The 16,262-nt window shown below is 48.9% G+C and overlaps 2 protein-coding genes across 3 annotated transcripts in view; both read left to right on the top strand.

Annotated features, from left to right (window-relative positions):
• Window positions 1-6,645, top strand: part of GOLGB1 (golgin B1) — a 36,882-nt gene extending 30,237 nt beyond the window's left edge. For both annotated transcript variants that reach the window (XM_031065139.1, XM_014311205.1), the window contains 6 exons: window positions 562-693; window positions 1,819-1,977; window positions 2,109-2,206; window positions 2,865-2,999; window positions 4,508-4,613; window positions 4,977-6,645. In XM_031065139.1, the coding sequence (XP_030920999.1) occupies window positions 562-693; window positions 1,819-1,977; window positions 2,109-2,206; window positions 2,865-2,999; window positions 4,508-4,613; window positions 4,977-5,111 (765 nt within the window). In that variant the 3' untranslated portion in view covers window positions 5,112-6,645. The remainder of the gene's footprint in view (window positions 1-561; window positions 694-1,818; window positions 1,978-2,108; window positions 2,207-2,864; window positions 3,000-4,507; window positions 4,614-4,976) is intronic.
• Window positions 6,646-8,500: 1,855 nt separating this feature from the next.
• LOC102039046 (hematopoietic lineage cell-specific protein) overlaps window positions 8,501-16,262 on the top strand; it is a 14,184-nt gene continuing 6,422 nt past the window's right edge. The window contains exons 1-9 of the mRNA XM_031065141.1: window positions 8,501-8,587; window positions 10,763-10,846; window positions 11,963-12,036; window positions 12,179-12,308; window positions 13,504-13,614; window positions 13,994-14,048; window positions 14,464-14,574; window positions 15,169-15,279; window positions 15,953-16,008. Of these exons, the coding sequence (XP_030921001.1) occupies window positions 10,763-10,846; window positions 11,963-12,036; window positions 12,179-12,308; window positions 13,504-13,614; window positions 13,994-14,048; window positions 14,464-14,574; window positions 15,169-15,279; window positions 15,953-16,008 (732 nt within the window). The 5' untranslated portion in view covers window positions 8,501-8,587. The remainder of the gene's footprint in view (window positions 8,588-10,762; window positions 10,847-11,962; window positions 12,037-12,178; window positions 12,309-13,503; window positions 13,615-13,993; window positions 14,049-14,463; window positions 14,575-15,168; window positions 15,280-15,952; window positions 16,009-16,262) is intronic.

Below are 16,262 nucleotides of genomic sequence, written 5' to 3'. Positions count from 1 at the left end.
GGATAGGGAAGGCTGCATGCACAGTGCAGTGCATCAGAGCCAAGACAGAACTCTCCCACCCATGTCTGCAATGTCCCAGTGGTTTATGTCAGTGGAGGGGGCAGCAAATCTCCTTTATCCCTTTGATACACCCATGCATATATGCAAAGAAAAAGCTTGAACAATGTTCATGTGAGGCTTTCCAGGAGGATTCTTCAGTGCTGGCCTTCTGGTCTTTGTTGATTAGATCAGTGGGGACATTACTTTAGGTTTTTGTTTGTTTTTTCTTTTCTCATTCATGTGCCTTTTTTTTTTCTTCCTGTGTTGCAAACAGCTTTAAGACAACTTTTGAGCAGGACCCATCATATGTGCAAGTTTGGTGATCTTTCCTGACTGTTTGTATTTTCAGATGGCTTTTAGGATATTTCTGTTTATTCCCCATTTGCTCTTTTGCCTGAGCAGATCAAGTTCCAGGTCTAGGAATAATGTTAGGTTTGACCTTGGAATACTGAAAAGAGAGGAGAAACACAAGAGTGAGTTGTCACATCAGCAATATATTTTTCATTGTTCTTTCCTTGGCAGATTTCTCCAGAACTCCTGAAAGGGGACTTTTCAAGCTTAGAAGCAGAGATGAAACACCTCCAGGCCCAGCTAAGTGACAGTCTGAAAGAACTGCACCAGAAAGAGCTCAGAATTCAGCAGTTAAACAGCAAGGTACTGATATGTCTTATACTTGCTTGCAGTCAGGGACAAGGAATGTGGGGAGGGTTTGGCTGGAATAGGGCTCAGGAAGCAGGAATTAATCTGTCCCTGCAGGCATTCAATGAAGTAACACAAAATCAGAAATACATCTCTCAGAAAAGCAGTGTTAGAATCACAGTGCTGGATTCACTGCTGCTGAACAGGGCTGGCACTGCAGCAGAGCCCATGGCCCACGTCCCGCACTGCTCTCCTCAGTGAGCAGCTGTGAGAGCCAGAGCTCTGCAGAGAAGCCGTGAGGGGGACAGCTGTTCTGGATGGACCAGGAGGACATCCAGGCCCCAGGCAGATCCCATCCAGCAGGCTCAGGGACAGGGTCTGAACCAGCAGCTTCTCTGCCACTGCTGTTTAGTGCCCTTTCTCCCAGGAGACCAAAGGGAGAAGGGAGGAGAGAAGAAGGCAGGGGAGGAAAAAAAGAGGTGACAGAAGGGGAGAGGGGAGGAGAGAGGACAGATGGAGGACAGATGGAGAGGACAGTGGGGGAAAGAAGTTGAATGGGGGAGATGAAGGCCAAAGGGACCAGAGAGCGAGACCGTATGAAGAAAGTTGTTTACAGGTTCCATGTCTGTTGTCAGGAGCACTTTCTAGTCTCCTGCTTTCTGGGCTGCTGAAGGAAGTCCCTCCTTGGGAAGGCAAGCTTGTCATCTTCACTTCTGCCTGCCAGCTTGAAACACTTCCTGTATTTCAGTACAGAATCACAATCGGCCAATTCCCACACTGAAATGGAAGACTCAGAATTTATTCATCTTCAGAAAGTGAGCTGTGTTCAAGGAGAAAGTGAGAATATAAAATAATAATTCACTGATGATATTTCTGAAAGGTTTAGGTCAATATCAGCACTTCAGAAATCTTTTTCTGGATATGTAGTATTCTGTACATCTCTTTGATGTTTTGAGACTCCTGTTGCAGAAACCTTTGCCACAGGCTACTCTTGGAGATTGTCACTGATCTTTTGACATTAGTGATGGGCAGCGTGGCAGTTATATGTTCTCAAGAGATCTCTTACCCTCATTTAGACAGAGAACAATTTTGCTTTCACAAAATCAATTTCTTTGCTTGCTGATTGTATTCTCTTCTCAGCTATCTCAGGTTTTTGAGGAGAAAAATGCCCTCTCCCTCCAGCTCCGAGGGAGCAGTCGGAGCACCTGTGAGAGCCATCAGCACTACAGCGAGGTCCTGAACCGCTGCCTGGTGCTCCAGAGGCAGCTCCAGGAGCTGCAGGCTGCAGACAAGAGCATGGTAAGGGCGCTGGGCTTGCTGCACAGCAGGGAAAGCTCACTTCAAGTGGCTCTGTGAACTGTCCAGCATTGTAGTGGCTGTGTGTCCTCTTGATTCAGTGCAGTTTGCAGTATGTTCCTGTGTTCTTTCAGGAGCTGTTTGCAACAGACGCAGCTCCAGGAGCACCCCAAGAAAAGAATGAGTCACAGAGAGGCACTTACACACCTGAACTGCAGGAGCTGCAGCTGAGGTAAAGAAAGTGTGAGAAAACGGGGGTGGGGATGTTGGTCCTGATGGAGGCCTTGAGGCTAGTGATGAGCCTGATGCCTTTACTCTGCACCAGAGTGTTGAGAAAACTCAGTCCCACACTAGGATCTTGTGGACTTGGAGGAGCTGTTGTATGCACTTACTACCTGTCATTAGTTATCTCTTTGGATTAGAGCTTCAAGAACCACAAAGATAACATACAGCAGCAATGTCAGCCAAACCAGCATCTTCGATCTGGTAGGCTGCATCCTCAGTAGCTGCTGAAGTACATAAATGGTCCTGGTCTCAGAGTTGTAGCCTGAGATTGTGTCTGGAATTGAGATGTAGCACAGGATTCCTTGTAACCTTCTGAAACTAAGATCTAGCACATGATTCCTCAAACCCTTTCAAAATAATTTTCAGAAGGTGGAGCCATGGTGACAGAGTCAAGGAACTCCTTCCTGATGTGAAACTGAAGCTTCAAGAGATTTATCTTCTCTCATGTTTTCCAAATAGTTTATATATAGTAAAGGTGACTAAGTCTCCTCTGTGAGCTGGGAGGTAATTTGAGTCTGTTCACACACTGCATCAGTGAATACAATAGAAAGACAATGGTCCATGATTTGGGCCTTTTTGGCATATGCTCTGTTACTTTCTGACAGGTTGTCTGAAACAGAACACTTGCATAGCAGCACAAAGCAGGATATGAAGTATTTGGAGGAGCAGCTGGAAGAAGAGCGGGACCGTCGTCTTGCTGCAGAGGAGGCGCTTTTTGCAGCACAGGATCAGATCAGGAGGTGAGACAGCTTGAGCAAAGGAACACTATCACCACAGAAGTGTGCTGGTTCTATCTGTTTTTCATATGCACTTCATCATATCCCTCTGTCAAATGGCACTGGTGGCACAGAGACAGCTACTGTGTCTGTGGCAGAGTCACAGAAAGGTTGAGGATGGGGGTCCAGAGGGGTTGAGGGGCCTCCAAAGACCATGTGACCCAGCCCCTGCTCAGCCTAGATCCAGTTGCCCAGGACCATGTCCAGATGGCTGTTGAATATCTCCAAAGAGGAAGACATCACAACCTCCCTGGGCTACTGTTCCTTCAATTGTAGGCAGATAGGATGAGACAAATGATTAGACATGAAGACAACTTCTGTCTAGAAATTAGATGCCAACTTGCTCGATTAGTTAAATTAACTACTGGAAAATACAATTTGGAGGCTGAGAATTGGGTGCAGGCTGAAGAGGGGTTCTCATACTTCCAGGGGATTTGTCTGCTCAGTAAGCACCCATCTGTCATGGCTAAAACAGTTTTGACTTGAAGAATGTCACTCATTTTTAATGTGTTGCCAATTAACATAAACTTTTCATTAATTTGTTTATTGAGAAACAATTAAATACTTAGGAGAAAGGACTTTTGTCCACTTTTCCCAGGCTTAGTTTCAGCCTAGCCCCCTGTCCTGCCCCGTGCCCACTATGCAGCACTGCAGTCTGCACTGCACAGGGCTCTGCCCATCTCAGGGCACTGCATAGATGCCCTGAGACTCAGCAGAGCAAAGGCAGCTGATCTGGACTAGATGTTGGGATTAGGATGCAGTGAGCAGCAGGTTCAAAATGCTTGATTCTCCTCATTGACGATGGAGGGCGTTTTAGCACATGACCTGATTGTAGGCACATGTGCTGTGCATTTCCTGGTAGTTCAAATAACTGGAGTTATGGACTAGTGGAGTCTTTTACAGGAAAGCAATGCCTTTCTTGTGACACACTTGCTGATTTAGCCAAAAAATAATGGTCTGTATGGAGGAACTCTGGATGAAGTTAGTTCCCTGGTAATTGCTACAAGGTTTGGACACCTATAGCTCCTTCTGGCATTAAAGTCTATAAAAGCCTTCTGCAGCTGATCTCACTAATAAACCATAGCCCGAGGATGTGACTACTGCCTCTATCACTAGAAAATAGGAAGAACCAGCACTATTGCAGCCAGAGCTAGCTTCCAAAATAATTTCATAGAATTTAAAGCATACAGGTTTATTATCTGCCCTGGCTTCTTTCAAGTCACACTATAAAATTTCACTTGAAAGGAAGAAAGACTCCTGCTAGCTGGGCCACCCTGTTCTTTTGCTCAGTGTGAGCTCAGGAGGCATGAGACCTGTTCAAATGGAACCAGCTCTTGGCAAGTGAAACCAGGGTTTGCTTGCAGGGGTTGTTTCATTTTTTGAGAAATACCTTCTTTCCTAAGCTTGGTTACAGTGTTGATTTGGGACATCATAATAAAAAACTGAATTTAATTTCATATTTGTTATGGCAGGTTGCAGTCAAGTGAGTGGTCATCTTCCTTAAGTGCCAGCATTGATATGACTCCAGGTCACGAGCAGTCCTTGCTGATCGACTCCACGGATAATAATTCCAGCAGAGTAAGAATTTAACATTCACAGCTGTCAATTATGTGAGCCCCAGAAAGAAACTGTGAACCTACAGCACTTCAGTTCCTCTGTAGACACACATAAATCAGTCAGGGACTGTGTAGTTTTCTGCTCTCACCATGCTGGAAACAAAACTGGCTGGGGCTGGTTCATGGACAGCCTGCAGAGAGCAGGGGAAGGGGAACATTTCATGAGGATTGCCCTGGTGTTAGGATCTGACAGTGGAGCAATTTGGGGGAAGTTTATGCTCATTAACTTAAACAAACCTATCTCCATGGTCTGTAGAGTTCTGAACAAAGGCAGCTGGGGCCACAGCTATTCCTTGTAGTGACTGCTCTCTCTTTTCTCTTCCAGAGCCGGAGTACTCCTGGACTGCGACGCCTGTTACGCTCTCTCTTCCGCTCCCGGGCCCACTTGCCCCTGCTGGTGGCCACGTATCTGCTTGCTCTCCATGTCCTGCTCTTCCTGTGCTTCACAGGCCACCTGTGAATAGGAGTGACAGCTTTTCCTCAGCCTCAGCCCTGTGCATGCTGAGGGCCTGCACGCCCTCGCAGAAGGACAGCACTTGTCCCAGCTGCAGCCTTTCCCAAACCAGCCCTGAAGCAGCAGCTGCACCCAGCCCCTGCTGTCAGTGCTGGTGGTGGGGAACTGCTCCCAGGAGATCTGCCCTTCCCTTGGTGTTTCTATGTGAGCGGTTCGTTTTCTGAGCCAGGGTTGTGCTGCAAGCCTCAAGGACAGCATCTGTTCCTGTACCTGGGAGCAGTACCACTCATTTTAGATAGTATTGTGCTGCAGTAGGAATAAGAAAAACACTCTTGAGTTGCTGCAGTACTTCAGCACGTCTAAAACTGCACAATCTTCCCTCTCTTAGGCTGAATCCATAAGTGGGGTTGGGGGAACATTGTAGCTGGATATAAAAGAATTGTCTTCCCTTTCTTCCACCCCTTAGATTTGCTCCATGGCTCAGAGCTGTCTGAAATGCATATCCTAAGGAAGTTATGGGCACTTTAAGGAATGTGAATTTTAAAATCATGTTTCCTGCTCAGTTGCATCTCCTGTTGAAGACGGGCCAAAATTAGTATATCTGGCCCTCGTGAGCATTCCATTTAAAATCAGTCATATGTCTGCCCTGACAAGTCTGTAAAATAATGCCAGTAGTTTAGTTATTTCAAATGAATAGGAAACATGAAACCTTTTAGCTCTTAAGTTAAAAATCCTCCTATTTATAGCATTTGTGCACCTCTTATGATGGAAGGTGCTGCCTTACCTCTTGTAGAGCAGCCCTGCTCCTGCCTTCTCATCCACTAAATACTCGTCACGAGACTGAACCTGCACAGGCTGTGTTGAAGGGGTCCATAATATGCTGTGTGGGCCCAAAGCAAACGCAAAAACTCCAGAAATAAACTCTCTCCCTTGTGCTGAGGAAGGAGCCAGAGTTCTAAAACCTGGTTTTAGAACCCTCTGGTGTAGAAAGCTGGTGCTGGTGTTTGGGCATGTTTGGACCCAAATCAAATGATGCAAATGGACTGAATCTTTTATGATGTATGGAAATATGGATATATTTCCATTTGTTTTCTAAAAACCTCCTGAATTTGAGACTGCCCTCTTCCAAAAGGAGGATGTTGAATGCAAAGGAAGTTCAGTGGCGTTCGCTGCCAGATCCTGAGTGGTCGTTTCATTCAGAGTACTGACCAGGAGAATCCTATCTGCCTCTCAGTAGAGCATTAACAGTCGCATTTTTCCTATGGGAAAGAGGTAGTTCTTTTAGATATTGGTAGTAAACTAAGCTGCTCTAGCCAGTGCAGAAAGCCTATTTGAGGGTGGATTGATTTCACTGGTAGCTAAACCAGCTGGATCTCTGGCAGGTCCAGAGCACTGGCACTAGATATCCTCTTGTGGACTGTCTGTGATTATCAGTGTGAACTTCCTCTAACTATGTCAAATTCAATGACCGAATAGTTTGTCTATAGCTTCCTGGGATATGAACTCCTGTATGTATAATAAAGTTTATTTTTCAGATGGAGTTTTTGTAACATTGCCGTGTAACTGCAAGTGGAGGCTGTAGTGCTGCTGTATCAGCACACCTTGTGTGGGGCACGGTGGGACTGCAGGTCTCCTTTGTGTGCACTGCCTTGTGTGATTGTTGCAGAAGCTGTTTCTTTATACAATGTGAATGCCTAGGTGATGACCTTTCTTCCCTATCTCACCTCTTGTTCAGCCTTTTTTGGCTGACAGAATAAGGAAATAGCACCTGAATGGGCAATGTCTCATGGCAGGGATGTGTGGAACTAATGATTTTAAGATCCCTTCCAACCCAGACCATTGCATGCATCGTGAAAGCGATTCCAGTAAAACAATACCTACTTGGGTTTGTGTTTCCACATTAGCCTGAACGCTGCACCTTGTTAGAGTTGTACCCCAGGACAGATAGAGAAGTTGGCAACAGTGAGCTCGAACATGCTGGTCATTCAGATGGGACAGTTCAACTGCCCCAACTTTCTGTAGCCAAAAACAGGTACCCTTGTTCATAGTCACTTCTACAGTCCCCTACCACTGCTGGAACAAAAGCCAGCAGTGGGCTGTTGTAAGGCTGTAGATAATGTTTCCACTGTGTTTAACAGGAGCAAGGATTGTAAGCAAAGTATGTTTCCTTAAAGCCCATGCATTTTTTCCTGAACCAAAGAAAGGCATGATTCTGATGCCTTGGATACATTTAAATGTTTTGTACCTACAGACAGAAGAGTTATAGCTTAGATTAAATATAGGAATAAAACCTCAAAAGGATCTTGTGGTCTGTTAAGCATAGTCTGACTGAACAGCTTTGTGGTTTGACCTGATGAAAGATGGGGCCTTTTAGCTGATGGTTCCTGTCTCAAACATTTCAACACTTTGTTTCTTGTCCAATAGACCTGCCCTGCCTTGATTTTTGATCTATCTTCAATAAAGGCTGAGAAGGAAGGTCAGCCAACAAAGCTGTGCTCTGTCATCCTCGGACACCCACGCCAGTTCAGCAGCACCACTGAGGCTGGGACAGGTCTGGTTATGTGCCAGGAAGAAGGCAGCATCAGGGGTGTAGGGAGGGCTGGGTACAAGTTGCTGCATGGAACTCTAAGGGGTGCCCTCCTGATCCTCTCAGCTCCCTTTACAGGACAGCTGTGAGGATCTGGGAATGGCAGACAAAGCTCATGATGAGGTGTGAGGAACCTGTGCAGGTGCCCTCACCCTGGGCAGATCAACCCACCCCTGATAATGAGAGCTGCATTAAGGCCAGTGCTGAGGAGAAACAACAGAGGGTGCAATCACAGGTAAGTTGCTCCTGAGCACAATGAAAGCACCCCTGTGCTAGACTCTTTTCAGGCGTGCTTGCTGCCCCCCAGGAGCCCGAGACACAGATGTCACTGGACAGCTGACTTCAGTTCAGTGCAGCCTTTGGACTGTGCCCACTCTGGTTTTCTCATGTGGGTACTGGTGTTGCTGCTACAAGAAGCCCAAGTTTGATCAAAGCAGTTTTCAGGCCCCGGGGCAGAATGGGAAAAGGTTCAGGAGCACAGTTAGTATTCTCCTCAAGCCCCCAAGTAGTGGCGAGAGATATTGAAAATAAAAGGCATGCTCAAGACGTGGCTCCAGAATTTGTGCCTCCACCAGGTTTTTATACCCATCTGAGACTCTTCTTTAAAACACAAGTGTGCTGGGATCTGATGGGCTCCAGTGTGCTGATGGGGGAACCGTGTGTCTGCACTGCATCGGTGTTTCAGGGCAGAGGCAGCCTGCAGGGGAACTGCAGCCCTGGGGCCAGCTCTGGGACTCACGACTTGAGCAGAGCTGGGGGCTGGGGTGCAGGAAGTGAAAAGTGCTGAAGTTAAAACAGGAACTCAGAGCAGACACAGGCCCAAAGCTGACACTGGCAGCAGGTGCCTGAGCAAAAAGCAGCAAGTTTGCCAGCAGGAACTGGTGAGCCTTTAAAGGTAAGAAAACTTGAGGGGGTTTTGGGAGTAGAAAGTGAGAAATTACTACAAAAAAGTGTAGTTTTTGGTGGGCTAAGAGCATGTTTAAGTGGACAATGCTCGACATTTGCTTCTCAGGCTGTTGTCCTGTCATCATTGTGGTTCTTGTGTTTGAGGCTCTAAAAAACCACATTTCCAAATCTACCAGCATGACTGTGCTGTGTGGTAGCCCTATATTTGTGCTGTAGTGGATGTTTTCCTAGGGGAAAATGGAACAAAAAAGGATTGATATGCTACCCTGGCTGATATTTCTCATATGACAGAGCCCTGTGATGAGATGACAGCCTGTGGTTTGTTATGGTTCCCACAATGCATGGCAAGTGGCTTTGGAGAATGGGTGGTCAAGAACCATTTACAGCAGTATTTAAAACCTTGCACCATCTTATTTGAGCTCAAATCAGCTGCCCTGATGATGAGCAGCCCTGTGCTAGCTGGTTATTATTGCCGGTTTATGCTTTACAAAAATGAGCAACAAACTTTAAAAATCTTTGGTGCGAGAGATGCCAAAAAATGAGAGACAGGAAAAGGAGAAGAAAGGTGTTAGAAGGGGCTGTGTTGTCCACATGAGCGTTTCCACAGCCCCTGCTTCTAATTGCAATTAACTGTATCCAGTTTGGCACTGGATTGCTGTCAGTGGGCAATGTTACAGACTGGCTGTGATCCTGAGGCATCTGGAGAAGGCCTAAAACCGGGTCTGCGCTGTGTGTCTGCCTTAGCCCTTCATCTTCTCTCTTAGCTGACTACCTGGCCTTCGTTTAACAAAAGAAAGAATCATCACTGCTGTGCTTATTTGGTTTCTGTTCTCTTCGCTCCCTGATCTTACAGCGCTGGTTCTCTGGAAAGGACAGCTTGGAACTGAGCAGTGCACTCACTAAACCGGAAGGTTACTCACTTAAGCAGTCCCATTTTGATGTGGGACAGTTAATTACTTAGCATAAACAGAGAATTATTAATTATTCAGCATAAGCAATTTGCTTTCACGGAGGGCAACTGCCCCAAGAGCTCAGGGCTGTCTGAGGCTTCCACACAGCCATGGGAGTGAGGGGTTAGCATAGCTGAGCACATGGTAAAAGCTGCTGTTAACTGAAGATCCAGCACACAGGAGCTCTGTTCCTTCCTGCCGATTTGGTCACAGTTTGGTGTGATGGAGAACAGGGCTCAGCTCAGTCTTTCCTGCACATTCTCTTCCATCTTTCTCTCTGCCCCACAAAAAAGCTGCTTTGGGTGACACAGAGAACTTGCAGTTTCTCTATACTGCAGGCAGAAAAAGGGGTGAGATATGAAGGGATGGAGCTCTGATGAGAGTGATTGCTCTGGGGTGTAGGGGCAGCAAACTAATCTTTCCTCTCTGTCTCTCATTTTGGAAAAACTCAGTAGTTTCGGGGGCGGGGGGGGGGGCTTTTTCATCTTGTTTTTTTCACTGTCACCTTGAAAATGAAATGGAGCAGTTTTATATTTCACATTACTTTTAACTTCCTCTTCCTGGGCCCATCACTTCCTCCAGGCCTGCAGAAGCAGTTCCACCACAGCCTCAGCCAGTTTAGCCCTACATCTTGAGTGCTTTTAGCCCCATTTCCCATTTTCTCCACATGACAGACATGAACCCCACACAGCACCGGCTCTGTCACACCACTGTCCAGCCTTGCTCTGACCCCTCTCTAGTCTACGGACAGGGATTAAAACGTTGAAAAGCAGACGGAGGCTTGAGGAATCCACCTCAGTTCCAACAGCACAGTGTCATGGTGTTGGAGCATGCCATGGTGTGTGCAACGGAACTAATAGCAGGGATAACTCAGGGAACAGCCTCCCACAGCACAGAAATTAATGTGTGTTGGAAAAGCAGATTCTGGTAACTGGATGCCAGCATTCATTTGCATTATAATGTGTGTGTTCCCACTGCAGTCAGGGTGCACAAAGTCCATGGTTTACACCTATATTCCTTGTGTGCTTTGCTGTAAGACATGCTGGGGCTCAGGAGCAGCTATCTTGGGGTGTCCTGTGCTATACGAGGGACAGATGTGTGAGGACAGGTGGCCTGTAAGGGCCCCTTCCAGCCCAGGTTCTGCTGTGACTGAATGTGAGCCAGCTGTGGCCGTGTGCGGCCACCCTGGGTGACAGCATGTCCTTGTTGTGCAGATGTGGAAAGCAGTTGTGGGACACAACGTGTCAGTGAAGGTGGAGGCCGAGGGAGACGACTGGGACACGGACCCTGATTTCGTGGTGAGTGTCTGGTGTGGAAACTGTTCCACCGATGGTGGGGTGTGGAGAGCTCCTGGCCCTGGGCTCTCGCTGCTGGGGCAGGGCTCGGGGCTCGGCAGGGCTGCAGCTCTGCGGGCAGGGCAGGGTCAGCCGAGTGCCATCAGCCCTTCGCAGGCACTGCCAGCTCACCTGTCTCAGCCACTTCTGACATATCTCCAGGTTTAGTTTCCAGAACTTCCTACACCATTGCATACCCCATGTCTGGCCACAAGTAATGACACTTTAGGAGTACAGAATATGCAGGGTTTCTCAAACCGGCTAGTTTAAGAAACTCCCTCGTTACAAGGGTTAACTCCCTTGTCCTCTCTACAACATATGTTACAAGACACAGCAAATAAATTTTCTGTTTCTCATACTGTTCGTTACTGAACAGGATGCAGGATTTCCCTCATTTACCTTTTTTCCAGGTGAAAAATCCTACTCTGCTTACAGTCAGCTTGTGCAGGTGCAACTCTCTGCCTCTTATACTCTTGTTTTCTATCTAGTTCAACTCTGAGTTGAGCTGGTGAGAGAGCAGAAGGGTTCAGGCTGGGGAACCCTCTGCATTCATACAGGATCATGATTTTCATTTTCCATTTGTTTCTCTATTACTTTCCTAATAAGCCTCTCCTGTTGGACAAGAGTCCTGTGTTTGTGAGGTTCAGTCTTGCCTAAATATTTCCATTAAAAAATCTAGTTTGGGGCAGAAAATCAAATTCCTTTCTCATAGTTTCAAGTTATTAATGTTTTAGGAAAAGTCTACACTGTCAAATTTTTTTGCTTACTTTATTTCTTCTATTTGTGGAAGCATTCAAACTAAGTGTAAACACAATAAGACTTTGTATTAACTTTTTCATTCTATTTCACAATACATATTTTCAGCTTTATTGTATATTAGTAAATACTTTATTGATGCTTCACTTTATCGCATATATGTTCAGAGCATCCACAAAGCTACAACACAAGGCCGTGATGGCCAGGCCCGAGGGCTGGGGTCACTGCGGTTTCTCGAGTGATTTCCCGAACAGTGAATTCCGCACATGCCGGCACCGCCCCGGCTCGGCGGGGTGGGTCGGAGCCCCCGCGGTTCGTCCGCAGAACGACATCTCCGAGCAGGAGCAGCGCTGGGGAGCCAAAACCATCGAGGGCTCTGGCCGCGCCGGGCACATCGAGTGAGTGCAGCGGGACCGGGACCGGGACCGGGGCGGGGGGAGCGGCCCCGCGGGGACACAGCACAGCTGGTCCTGCCTGTATGTCCTGCTGGGCTTTGGCTCTGCAAAATCCCACACCTCCCTGCCCTGTCTCTGTCTCCAGCATCCATCAGCTGAGGAACAAGGTATCAGAGGAACACGAGGTCATCAAGAAGAAGGAGCTGGAGACTGGCCCCAAGGCATCCTATGGCTATGGGGGCAAATTTGGAACGGAGCAAGACCGAATGGATAAGGTAACAGCTGTGCGAGGCTTCCCTGAGCCTCAGTGGAAAAGTGCTTTTCTCATAAAGGAGGGGGTATCTCTGTTTTCTGGCCTGACCCTGAAGGGAGAGTATGGAGAGTTTGCATGGATTCACACATGTCCTGCTAGCCCATAGTCTGTCTCCAGGATCTATTTGAATTCATTTGTGTAACTCGTCTCTACAACTTCTTTGCAATGCTCCCTTTAGCTGTGAAAGGCTTTCTGGGGCTGTTCAAGCCTGCTGCTTAAAAATTAAATCTGGTGCCTCCCTACTTGTTCTTGCAGAACTGATGTGTAGTAATTCCCTCCTCATATTCTGCATTAGAGGGCTCATATCTCCCTGAGATAAAGCCCTAGACATCAGATCTGGTCTATGTTTTGTGATAATCATTATCACGCTTCTTCCTACGCCTTTCAGCATTTAATGTGTCTTTCTCAGAAGTGAGATGTTTAGATAGAGTTCCATAGGTGTGGTCACTGTGGGACTGAACAATACCAGGATGGCAGGGTGAGAAAGACTGTCCTGAAAAATTCCCTGCTCTCCCTGCCAGAGCTGTTGTAGTCAGGAACTGCACACGCTCCTCAGGAAAAGGGGCAGAAGCTGAACACTTGCAGCATCCTGGTGAAACTGGACAAAGGCCAAAACTTGCTCAACAGGAGCACCCTCACTGTGGTCCAGCAGAGTCTGAGCGCAGCTGTTCCATTGTGGCATAGAGTGTCTGTGGTTCCTGGCCATGGCACCTCCAGCAGGGAGAGTGGGTTCCTGGCTTGGCCTGTGGCCAGGTTTGCTGGCCCTCACTGTCAGATACAGAAACAGGAGATGGATGCCTGAGCTCTGCCTGGAGTTCTTGGTTCTATGTGCCTGTCTGCACTTTTCTCTTGGTCTACCCTGTGATTATCCACCATGCAACTCCACCAGCACTTGAGAGCAGGTGGCATTCAGCATCCCACGCTGTGCTTAATGAACTGGCAGTGGGGACGTTTCTGAGATGCCAGCCCTCGAGGCTCCTGCCAGGCCTCTGAGCAGAGCTGCTGCTGGCAAAGGCCACGTGGAGAGCCTGGGCACCATGGCCCAGCCAGCGTGGACCTGCCACCTGTGGCTGCGAGCATGCCAGCAGCGTGTGGGAGCAGCTGTGGTGCCTCTGCCTGTCCCCCATGGATGCTCACGTCACATTCTCTCCTCTCAGTGTGCAGTGGGACACGAGTACGTTGCTGATGTTGGGAAGCACTCCTCGCAGACAGATGCAGCCCAGGGCTTTGGTGGCAAGTTCGGAGTCCAGCGGGACCGAGCCGATAAGGTGTGTTGGACAGTGCAACTGAAATCCACACCTGTGGCTTGTGCTGGCCCTGGAGCACTGCCACGGGCCAGCCTGGGCTGTTCTCAAAGCTCAGGGCATGCAGGGCGTGCCCTGTGCCCTGGTCTCGCTGAAGCACAGCTCAGCTGGTGTGAGGGCAGTGGCCCCACGGTGTGGGGCACCTGTGGAGGTAGCTGGTGTGCCCTGCTGTGGTGGGCCTGTCCCACCCAGGCAGAACACTGTTTCTCCAGGGGCTGTGGTGTTTGCCCTCGTGTGCTGCAGCATAAGACAGGCAGCCAGTGACAGCCTGGCCCCAAGGGAGGGAGGCTGAGACCCATCTTGGCCCTCAGGATGACTGACAGTCCTCCCCTTCTTGTTCCAGTCAGCAGTGGGCTTTGAATACAAGAGTGAGGTGGAGAAACACTCGTCCCAGAAAGGCAAGTCCATGGGCATATGTGGCCCCTTGACTCTTTGCCGAGCTTCTCTTCTGCTCCCAGTATCCTGTGCTGTTGGCTGTGGCACAGTCTCCTGTCTCTTGTTTCAGATTCTGTTACCAGTCCGTCTCCCTTGTGGCCCCATGTGCCACTGTCCTTGGCATGTCTGTTTTCTTCTTTCCTCCTGGCCTGCTGTGTCTCCTGGTGCCCTTTGCCCGTTTGCCTTGTGCTCCCATTCCTGTGGGCTCTCATCCATGGTGCTTCCTACCATCCACCCTGTCCCCTCCAACCCTTCACTTTCTGTGGTGTTTTCCATAATCTCTGCCTTCTCCCTGGGGCTCCTCCCCAGTGCTGCTCCCTGTCCTCTCCTCACCAGCCTCATGCTGGGGACAGCATTTGACTCCATGCTCCACCTCAGATTACTCCAAGGGCTTTGGTGGCCGTTACGGAGTGGAAAGGGATAAGGTGGACAAAGCAGCTGTGGGATTTGACTACAAGAGCCAGGCAGAGAAGCATGACTCTCAGAAAGGTGAGCCCTGGCAGCCAGGTGAGCTGGGGAAAACTGAGGGAGCTGGAGGGGCTGAGGGTGCTGGTGGGGGAGCCAGCTGAGGAGGGGGAGCAGGCAGTGTCAGGGCTGGAGCTGGGGACTGTGCCCACTGGTACTATGGACACTTGCAGGGCAGTGCAGGCCGTTTGCAATCTGCTGCAAGAATGGCAGAAGAGCTACAGGGAGCTGTTGGGAAGGGCCAGATGAGGAAAGCCATTGCACAGTGCATGGCTGCTAAAAAGAGTTCAGGCTAAAGGAAGAGGAGCAGAAGAGTTCTGTGGGCACAGGGATCTCTTGGACAGCATATCACCAAAGGAAGGGTGAAGGGGAAGCTCAGGCAGGTGCTAATAGCGGGTGGCATATCCCAGGGAGGAGGGAGGGCGGTTGCTGCAACACCGGCAGGGAAATCTGGCTTGTTCCATGTCTTTCTCTAAGTTCTGGGCATGGAAAACCTGTGAGAACAGCCTGAGCTCACACTGCTGTGAGAACAGCCTGAGCTCACACTGCTGCCACTTGTCTCCTTCCCTCCCTTGTGTGTTCTCTTCCATGCCCTGATCTGGATTCCTGTGGCTGAAGACTATTCTGTGGGCTTTGGTGGGAAGTTTGGGGTCCAGAGGGATCGTCAGGACAAGAATGCCCTTGGCTGGGACCACCAGGAAGAAGTGCAGCCCCATGCATCCCAAAGAGGTCAGGCAATATTGCCAGAGGTAGTAGCAGTTTCCTTGGAGCACACACAGACCTGTGTCTGGAGCTTGTGGTTCGTAGTAAGAGATCCAGCTGCTGAAAGCAGAATGTGTCCAGCACGTTGCAGACGCAGTGAACCCCAGAGCACAAGGGCAGAGTCGGTGGGAGCTTGGATCAGTGGAGGACACTCAGTGTGGGTCCCTCAGTCAGGACTCCCAGGCTCTGCCTTTCCCTGCGAGGGACGTTCCTAACCATGAGCTCATTGTAACCTCCCTGCCCCGATTCCACACAGATTTGCTCTTTGCACACACGAGACACACTCTGAAGTGATGAGCTCTCACAGAGGAATGAGGCAGAGCAGATCCCAGGAGTGCCTTGTGTGCAGCATGTTTGAACAGGGCCAGCTGCACTCAGCTGAGGGGACTGGCCTCACCCTGGTGCCTTGGGCTCGGGTTGGCAGCTACAGCCCTGCACGCCTGTGCCCTCAGCTGAAAGGAGGGAGGGATTAGTCCTAAAAGCTACTGTCCAGAGCACTTAGCTTTATCTGTGTCTCATCACGTATGGAATTAACTAGAGATAACACGTGCAAACTCATTTCACTGGTCACAGCATACTGAAGTCAGAGGTGCACACAAAATACAAAATACTCTAAAATAACATTTTTTTTTCAATGTAGACTATGCCAAGGGGTTTGGAGGCCGTTATGGGGTCCAGAAGGATAGAGTGGATAAGGTAAGACTGCTGCAGCCTGCAATTGCTTCCTTGTAACCACTGCTTTTTGCCCAGCTGAAAGAGAAGAGATTCCCCCCAGTGGAACTGAGATCCCAGTGCAGAGCTATGGAACCAGAGGGTGCAGAGGAATGCAGCCTGGGGAGACTGTGATGCAGGAATTCCTCATGGCACTCTCTGTCACCTCTCACTGCTCTGCTGTTTGTTACCCTCTGCAGGTTTTTCACTTCTATCAAGGAGTGCCTCATGGTCTGCTC

Source organism: Geospiza fortis, unplaced genomic scaffold (genome assembly GCF_000277835.1).
Source record: "Geospiza fortis unplaced genomic scaffold, GeoFor_1.0 scaffold30, whole genome shotgun sequence".
Classification (NCBI taxonomy): domain Eukaryota; kingdom Metazoa; phylum Chordata; class Aves; order Passeriformes; family Thraupidae; genus Geospiza; species Geospiza fortis.
This window is presented reverse-complemented; position numbering and strand designations above follow the sequence as displayed.